The sequence below is a fragment of the Tubulanus polymorphus genome, chromosome 4, assembly GCF_964204645.1.
Source record: "Tubulanus polymorphus chromosome 4, tnTubPoly1.2, whole genome shotgun sequence".
Lineage (NCBI taxonomy): Eukaryota > Metazoa > Nemertea > Palaeonemertea > Tubulaniformes > Tubulanidae > Tubulanus > Tubulanus polymorphus.
Window position 1 is genome coordinate 22,593,213 of NC_134028.1, and position 9,409 is coordinate 22,602,621.

General features: G+C 37.9%; 1 protein-coding gene across 1 annotated transcript; it reads right to left on the minus strand.

Moving 5' to 3' along the window:
• Nucleotides 1–739: 739 nt before the first annotated feature.
• Nucleotides 740–9,098, minus strand: LOC141904451 (juvenile hormone acid O-methyltransferase-like). The gene is made up of 4 exons (XM_074793040.1): nt 8,907–9,098; nt 1,829–2,128; nt 1,338–1,506; nt 740–933 (listed from the first exon to the last, which is right to left on the minus strand). Exons 1-4 carry the CDS (start codon nt 9,096–9,098, stop codon nt 740–742), a joined length of 855 nt encoding a protein of 284 aa, XP_074649141.1.
• Between the last annotated feature and the right edge of the window lie 311 nt (nt 9,099–9,409).

Below are 9,409 nucleotides of genomic sequence, written 5' to 3' on the forward strand. Positions count from 1 at the left end.
GGTCTTAACGAAGAGAATAATATACGAAATGATGAAACAAAATACAATACACTAGAAATATGGACTCATCGTCAGAGGAGCAAAACGTAAGAATAAAGCAACAAACGTAGTAGAGAAGAAATGAGCACATAGAAAATCACTTATTTTCCCTATCTTTCCAAAACATGGGTTTATACGAAAATCATATTCAAAATCGTCGAATCGGGAATTTACTTCAGAGCACCTTCATAAACAATTACGTTAGTTGTTATGGTCGGTTATTATTTATTGTATAATCAATAATTGGTTACGTACATTTCGATTAAAATCTAATATCTAAATATATATACAGAATCTGAATAAATAGTATCACTTTTTATACAGTATTGATCAGTTATAGTTAACTATATTACAGAATCTATATCACATACGTCTTTTCTCTAGTTTACCTGCGCTGTGGACCAGCAATATTAAATGCACGTGTCGTTTTGATAGTAGTTATTACCCGCATCGTAATTTCATAATATAATATATCCGCGTTCAGTCGACTCCGCGTTCAAATTCATATCAGTTCATTATCGATTACTCAATCCAGTCAAATTGTCACCCGTGAGGACTGGGGAACTGGATCCATCTTAATATATAACATTTCACCGTTTTTTTGTAATTTATGTACACGCTTTTAACATCAAAGTATCGTTGAAGAAGGGTCGAGCGAAAAAGTCGAACCGTGCAATCCGAAAGCTCCGATCGGGGCTCGCTAATTGCCACAAACTTCTGGCCCGATCCGGTCCTTCGCGCAATGGAACAATAACAGTTTTGGTTGCCACAGTGTCTGACCGCTCGAAGTTTTCGGGCAATGCGTGATGAAGATATCGAGAGCGTCGTCCATGAATTCTGGTCTGATATTTTCGGGTATAGCTCTGACGTGCGGCATCAGGATCTCTAACATTCCTGCAAAATGCATCGAAACGTATAGATTTTAAAACACGCCTAGAATCTCATTTCGTTTAATTTTTCAGAGAGAAAGAAAAACAGTCTGTTAGACGTATAGAAAGGTGACTATCTGGGATGCGAGTCGAAACGTCGAAAATGAATCATTAACTACGAAAGGAAACATTTTCAAACTTTGTTTTCGTTTCTGAGTGTGGAATCGACTATATCATTTGCTCCAATTTTTACGAGTTCTGAATTTGAATTCTGAATTGGATCAAGTAAGATTTATTCAGATGTCATTAATCACCCGCATTTAGCGGGGAGTGGCCGATCCTGTCCCATCTGGCACGAAATGTTGGAGCCTACTAATTTTCTAGGGGATTCGTGATATGCTATCATACAGTAATAAACTCGAATTTCACCTTTACATTTATCGTCGGTTTCGGGCACGTATTGGAATTCCCGGGACGTCGCCGAAACGATAGTGAACCCGGCTCCTCGCAGCAGAGCGCTGTAGCCGCTAATCGGGTCCGGCACTCGCCATCGTATCAAACCGTTACTTGACGTATTCCACAGATTCGGGCAAAATTTCTGTACGAAAAAAAAACCAACCATTATAGATTCTATCAGTAGAGATTTGTATTGTAGCGTTGTATTATGATCGGTATTATGTACTCGTTTTTCTACTCTATTTCATTTCATTATATATATTTTCTTTTCTAGGGCTGCTTTCTTGTATAAGCTAACTGTTGCTTCAAAGCAGTCCCTCATCTAATATTATTACAATTTTAATGTATTTGTTTATCCATTAATTCTGTAAGAATTTTACATGAAAATAAAATCATATCATATCATATCATCATTTTATGGATAAATTCAAACGTTCCCTTCCTCTTCTGAAAGTGTATTTTACCTGCAAGTATGGCCTCCATCGGGGATGGTCCTGAATTTCTTTGAGTAGCGATAAAAATGCCTGCGACGGTTTCGTGCCCAGAGCGAACAGGCATTCTCCCTGATCTTTCAATAAGTTGAAGATATTTTCCAACGTCGATCTCTGGTCGTCGACCCATTGCAAACACAGGAACGAAAATGCCAAATCGTAGCCGTTTTTCATTTCGGGGGAGAAGTCCGTTTTGCGTTGTATGTCAGCTGTTATGTATTCGATACGTGGATGCGAGTTGTTCTCTTTTGCAAAATCGACCATAGCCTTATTCTAGAACGAGAAAAAAAGAAGTTTATATGATAAAATTTAATATGTCGGTTAATTTTGCATTTTTAAAGTGTGAATAAGTCTTCAACTATCTGTAATACCACTGTTGTACTTGTATTTCGTTATAACGGAAAATTAGATGTTAAAAGAAAACATTTTCAACAAAATGGGATTTCGTTAAAGCCTATCAAGTATCATGACCCAGTTCAACATTCTTGGTTTATTTCCATTTATCAAATCAAACCGATAAGTATGAGGTCGTTAGATTGGCTATAGAAGCAGAGATTGGCTCATGCTGCTTTTGAATCCAATTAGAATTCGTACCGATGCACTATTGCCGATGATACTCCGTGGTTATTCGGCAAGAAAGCTTCACCAGCATCGTTGAGAATCCGTTACGGTCAGCTTTTTGGGACCCCCGATGCGGTAGATTCACTGCGCAAAATACCTATCAATAGCTTTTGTCGAAATATGTGATCGCAAATGAATTCGAAATCGAATTCAAATGCACACGTGCATATCGTAACTTGTCGCGGAAACGGAGGTTTTTTGTCAACATAAAACTCGAGATACCCCGATGCGGTAGATTGCATTTATCGAGAGTAGCGGAGTCGTTTTCTTAGGTTAATTCAAAATCTAGCAGCATTACACAACACTTTAGTGTTTGTCTAGCTCTTACGCGCTGTGATGTAAAACGCGTCGCGGCCGGTGGCGTGTCTGTTCGGTGTGCGCACCTCCGAAATCAAATATCATCGCTTCCAGTTTTGTTATGTCACAACATCGATTGTTAGAATAACGAAGATAAACGCCTGATCCCGGGTTCGCCGTGTCCATACTGCGGTAGGTGTTTACTATAGACTTGTCAAACCGCTACTCAAACCGATGATCGAGTGTTATTTTACTAAGGAAAACATTTATCGAATTCACAACTCGACAAAAGCGTCGTCGTGCTCGTACGAAGTGACGAGTAGTTCGCGCTGAGTTAGCACCATTAGCTCGTTTAACGCCGAGTGACTTGCGACGTACTTGGACAAAAAACGATATCACTTCGATGGCACTTGGGCGATTCGCGGACCAGGCTCCACCATAGTTAAAGCATTTAGCATCCATTAACGATATAGGACACGCCGTTTAGCCTAAATTTTGAAATCGAATCGTCGCTAATAGAATAATACAATCTTTGTCTCATATTGCACCGTAACGATACGCGAGCTTGAGATTATTCGAATGACGTAAACAGTATCACTCCGCTGGGGGTTAAGTTATATTGCGAAAAATAACTTAACCTAAACCTAAAACCTCAAACCTAAATGAAGAAAACTAAGTTGGCAAACAAAAACGGAGAAAAATATCTGGGCAAACCTTAATGAAGAAGAATAACTGGGCAAACCTAAATTAAGAAGAATAATTGGGCAGACCTAATTTAAGAAAAATAGCTGGGCAAACCTAAATGAAGAAAAATAACTGGGCAAACCTAAATGAAGAAAAATGACTGGGCAGACCTTATTGAAGAAAAAAAGCTGGGCAAACCTTAATGAAGAAGAATAACTGGGCAAACCTATATAAAGAAAAATAACTGGGCAAACCTAAATGAGGAAGAATAACTGGACAAACCTAAATAAAGAAAACTAACCGGGAAAACCTAAACGAAGAAAACTAATTTGGCAAACCTAAATGAATGCATTCTGATATATAGTTGACTTACGATGCCCAACGTGTATATTGATCGTTTGACGATATCTGAGAGAAACAGCGCGTCATATTCCATTTGGTTGCTTAATGATTTTATTTGGGTAAGAAATTACGAGGAAAGACGTGTGATGATGGGTCTCTCACGGAGCCTGGCGGCTAGGAACTGAAGAGGTTAAATAATGATTCAGTACTGATGCTGTACTTTGTAACTGATTATTGTCAGTTATGGGATTACTGACAACTCTCGTCGTCTATCTCAAACTAAAGAGGAATTCCGTGTGAAATGTAGGACTACTAGTGATGATATATAATCATAGCTCAACTCCGTATCATTTCACTATCTTCTCAAAAATGATAATTTAAATAACTTCGCCTTTCCTTACATACAGCATTATAATATGTATTTTCGCAGCGTTGCATCATAAAAATGTACTTCTTGATGTTACACACTAATGATGATAATATGAAGACTCACGAATCGCGTGGGTGGTAGCAATATACATTTATATATATATATATATATATACGTTTTCATTCAAAAGCTGCCGATTGATAAGTGATCTTTTGTCGTTGTTTTTCCGTGCAGTTTTCCAGGGCATAGTCTTCGACGGCGAACAGTCGAATTCGAAATTAATTTGCTCCGAAAGTGACGCATTGAAATAGATTTGAAATAGAAAGCTCCCTCTCTCCCTCTCTCCCTCTTTCTCTTTCGATCGACGCCTCGATCATCAAACTCACGCAGTTCGATAGATGGATAGATAAGACGCGGCGGGTGATGCGGGAAGTTTATCGGGTGTAAGTAGGTACAACAACGTCGATTGGGAACTTATGCAAAAATATTGTAGCGTTGACTTTGGAGTAGATTGCTCTAAGATGACCGAATGTCTCTTCGACGCCTTGCACTCGCTGCGACTAAGATCGTAACGTATATGGACGAGATGTCTAACCACCGGGGAAACGAGTTGTTCACGCTATGATAGGCTTTTAAAAAGAAAAAAAGAATAAAAATTCACTTCAGCCATGGTACGAATAGTTCCTCGTGTGCGCTAAATACGTATGTTAGATTCTCGACATTCAGAAAAAAAGGAATTATTTACGCATTTTGTATAATGGATGGCCACCTAGTCGTGCATCGCCGCCGTGAAAATTCATTGTTCTATCGACTATCAATTCGAGCATCTAGATTAGGACAACCTTAGTACTAGTGGGAAATTTGATATAATTCCGTGTTTGAAAAGAGCTCTTATGTACATTTAAGTTATGAAACTCGAAAAAGAATGAAATTTTTTCTAGGCCACATACGTTCCCATAGCGCGCCCATAATGCCCCACTGTGTTACGGTCGCAGAATCGTGGAAATGATCGCGCTGGTGTTCGTTCGCACACGGCACCTTATTTCCGCGGTATTCAAGATTTTATAGTACGACCTTCCGCCGAAATTGATGAAGAAAACAAAATCAATCTAGAAAACGTACAACAATCAGGCATTAGATATTTGTAACAGGTAATAAACGTGTTCTGTATTTTAATAATACGCAGCCCGTATAGAGAAGTGCATTGCACTGTTGTTTGTTTGGCAAACATTATTTGTCCTAACGGTCCATGATAACTACTTTCGCTGACTTAAAGAGCGCTTTCTGGCACTTATGTCTGAACGATATGTCACAGTAGATACCAACACTTCTTTTTCGAATGTGTGAAGATCGATAGCCCGGAGTATACACGAACATTTGCATATGAATCCACTGCCCTGCGTGACCTCTGTGTATTTAAGAATTGAAGCATGGCACGAGATGGTGTTGCAGACCAACATGACTAGAACGAGCTTAGCTGGTTTTCAAAATTCAGAGTTCGAATTATGCTTTTTAGTCGTTGGGATTTTAACTGGCTAAGATCATGTGGTATCGCTGTATAAGATGCCCGCTGCTGTCATCCACCGTGTTTGGAATATAAGTCTACACGTCATCTCAAAAAGACGGCGATGATTAGTAATAAGGCTAAAAACAATTGATGCCTTGTTTCTCCTTTCTGCTTAGCTTAATAGTTGACCCGATCGGTAGCGTATCTACCCTGTACATGCAATCGATAAGTTCGTCAAATAAACTAAACATTTCTAAATCATGATCAATATTACTATAACACTCCCGGCATGAAATATACTGAATACAGATTTTATTGCAATTTACGAAATAACCCGGCCGATTAGGAGAAACAAAGTATCATTTCTGTTTAGCCTAAAATACGTAAACAATTAAAAACCCTCAGTTCATAAAAAAAAGTTTCATATCATTAGTTTCACTGATGATGGGGTTTAAATAAACCCCGAAGCTTTCAGAAAATGAGCTGTGGGTGTTTACTTGTTAATGAGAAACGAGTATCAATTTTCTAGTATAATATATATATATATATAGCTATCGTTTGAAAAAAATGAAAAATGAAAAAATTGACAAAAATTGACTGGCATTTTTAAGGAAGTATATACGAAAAAGGCCAGAAACATTATCTTAATCGAGATTATCAAAAATATGATATATAAAAATGAATGGCAATAGTGTCGCTGTAAATCGAAGAGAAAGCAATCCCTCATTTAATATTATTAAATCTTTAATACATTTCCTTATTCATTAATTTTGTAAAAATTTTACTTGGAAATATATAAATCATATGAATCATGTCACATCAAAGAGTAATTTTTGCATTAAATTGTCGACCGTTTTCGGGTCTTGGCGATTAATATAAGCTCCTTTTCAATTAGTTTAGCTTTCCACTGTTTCTAAGTTAATTTTTCCCTCAGTTCGTATCACTTCTGTTTACATGATTAGTCTCTTTGTTCCGGGTTGTTAATATTTCGTAATTTCCGTTATAACTCAATATTACTATGAAGATGATTATTAATTAGGATGTAGTCGAAACGTCGAATAGACTTCACTAGTTCCAGGAGACATTTTCGGTGCGATTTCCATGGGTGCAGGGCCATGTTTTATGGTTACAAGTTTCTAACTTCTCCTGGTATCCATCGACTTATATTACATTACTATATTATTATCTGTAATTATCGAATGTAATTTAATTCGTAAATAAAGAATAATAATAATAATCATAATGATAAATTCTCTATATATTATCGTCGCAGCACGGATATAATGTTCAATCAGTGTTTACATATTTACGTCGTATCAATGGAAATTTATTAATATTCTTATGTATTAATATTCTTATATCTAAGATATTCTCATATACTAGAAATTATGATATATTGATGTGATGATTTTTACGATGAAAATATCAACGGCTTAATCAGATTTCCCGCGTGTTCGTTCGTCGAAAATCCCTCTTCAACAACGCGAAGGTCATACATGCGACGCCGTCTTCGTCGGTAACGTTCATGAAATATTTACGGATTCTAATAAAGTCGTACGCAATTACAAAAACCGATGACATTTCACATCAGAAGAGCGAATTACCGATGCGACGTCGTGTGCGTCGTTTTTTTTGGTGATTTGCAATCCTCCCCCTCAAACTTGAATAATTCAGGACTATCGAGTTTCCAGCTTTGGAATCAGAGATTTAATCTTTAATATTGCCGTTAATGACTTCCGCGGCTGAGTGGCTGAATTAAGTGCAGAAATACTTATGGACCGATGAATGGTTTTTTCCTTTGATCGAAAAAACTAGAATATCTCGTTCCCGTTTGGCCAAGCTATACAATATCGTCAAACCGCATATACATACAGAATTGATTAGTGCTAAAACTTCGAAATCGATTAGACATTAATAAGGCCTCTCCAATTACACCGTTGGTTTAAATCATTTGCGCTTTGATTTCGATGAGATGTCTCAAAATCTAAAAATATCGTCCAGTTTTTTTTGACAAAGGAAAACAACCCATCCTGATTATTCATGGAACAATACAAGTTTATCATATTTCAATTATTTTATATCAAAAATTATACATATTGCATTCGAAAATCCGTGAATTCCGAAAAAAGCTAGCTATATTTTTCAACTAATCTTTATACCAACAGGGGTGTGCAAATATATACATGAATTTCAGAAGAAAATCGAATAGACAAGGATATTCGAGGTCTTTCAGCGAAATGTTACAATAGCAGCGGAATTAGAAAAGCGAATTTTAAGTATTCTTAGTAAATAGGTGCAGAACTGCCGCCGGGATAGGCGACTCACTATATATGTATGTACATTAGAGGCCGATATCGCAAATTCGAAAAATCTGCTTGTGTCAATTGGGTGTGATTGAAATTTAACCCTATTTTGGGTCATTCCGTCCACGGCAAATCTATATCCGCGTGTATACTACGATTGTCGAGAGCGATTCGTATAATTTGACGGTGTCGTCGATGCGCGCAAAATAGAAAGGATGAAAAAATCTAAAGTTGAAAGTAAACAAAAAATCGTTTTCGACAAGAGCAATCTGAAAGCGTGAAAATGATCGTGTATATCAAAAGTGCTACAAATTTGTACGAGTGTCACAACAGTGTGAAGGCTTCCGATTTTAATCTAAATATATATTTAGGCTCACATACGGGGAATATACACATATGTGTGTATTCACCTTGTACAGAGCGATGCACAGTACTATGAGAAAAAAAAAACAACAGACTATTTCATTCGATGCCGCATTCTATGGGATTAAGAAAATATTGATTTTCAATTTCGGAAATTTTGGAGGAAATAGTAGAAAATAAGAAATGTGAGAAACGTTTTAGCAATTTTCTTTCGACCTGCCACGCGCAACGAAAACAGTGATGAAAAATAACTTGCCGATGATTTTAAATATTGCGTCATTGGTCCGAAGTTTCGCGGTGATGCTTATCTATACATATACCGCAATAAAAGAACCCGTCTATAGAGATCGTGCAACCATGTGCTTTTCACATGACTGACGCCATATTGATAGTCAATAAAATGTGAGATTTTTATGAGATCCAAGAAATGAATAAATGACCATATCATTATCTTAATCACGTTTACGGCGAGTCAAATCAACTGTGACGTCATGTGCACGATCTTTATAGTCGCGTCGCACAAAGAATGTCACGAATTTGAAATCATGGAATATCAAATTTTACCTTGTCCAACGCTAGCACTTCGGCATCGCGGAATTTGTCCAGTAAGAAGTGTGTGACCTCGCCGGTACCGCAGCCTATATCTAGTACAGACATCGGGTTCGGATGAAGCGGCTCGAACATGTTCAACGTCTCCGTCGCCCACTTCTGCGGCCCGTGGTTGTAACACGAATACACGTACGGATCGGGATTCATCTCTGAACGCTGAAAGACGCGTATCCTGCGCTCTCTCTCTGTTCTCAGACGCCGTGCTGTCAAACGGGCATCCCGCCGGCGCTCGTATATAAACGCAAATGAATCGTACGCGGGTCGTCGCTTATTGGCTGAAACGAAATACTGCGGTGACCCGCGTTTGTCAACAGATACCAATCGGATCGCTTACGCGTATTCGACAGCTTTGTGTGAATGAATTGCTAGTGCGCGTGAGAGCGGTTTTTGGAATACATAGATAGGAACAAAAAAATGACGAGCACAACCGGGGCTTGTATTCGCACGGCCGACTTATC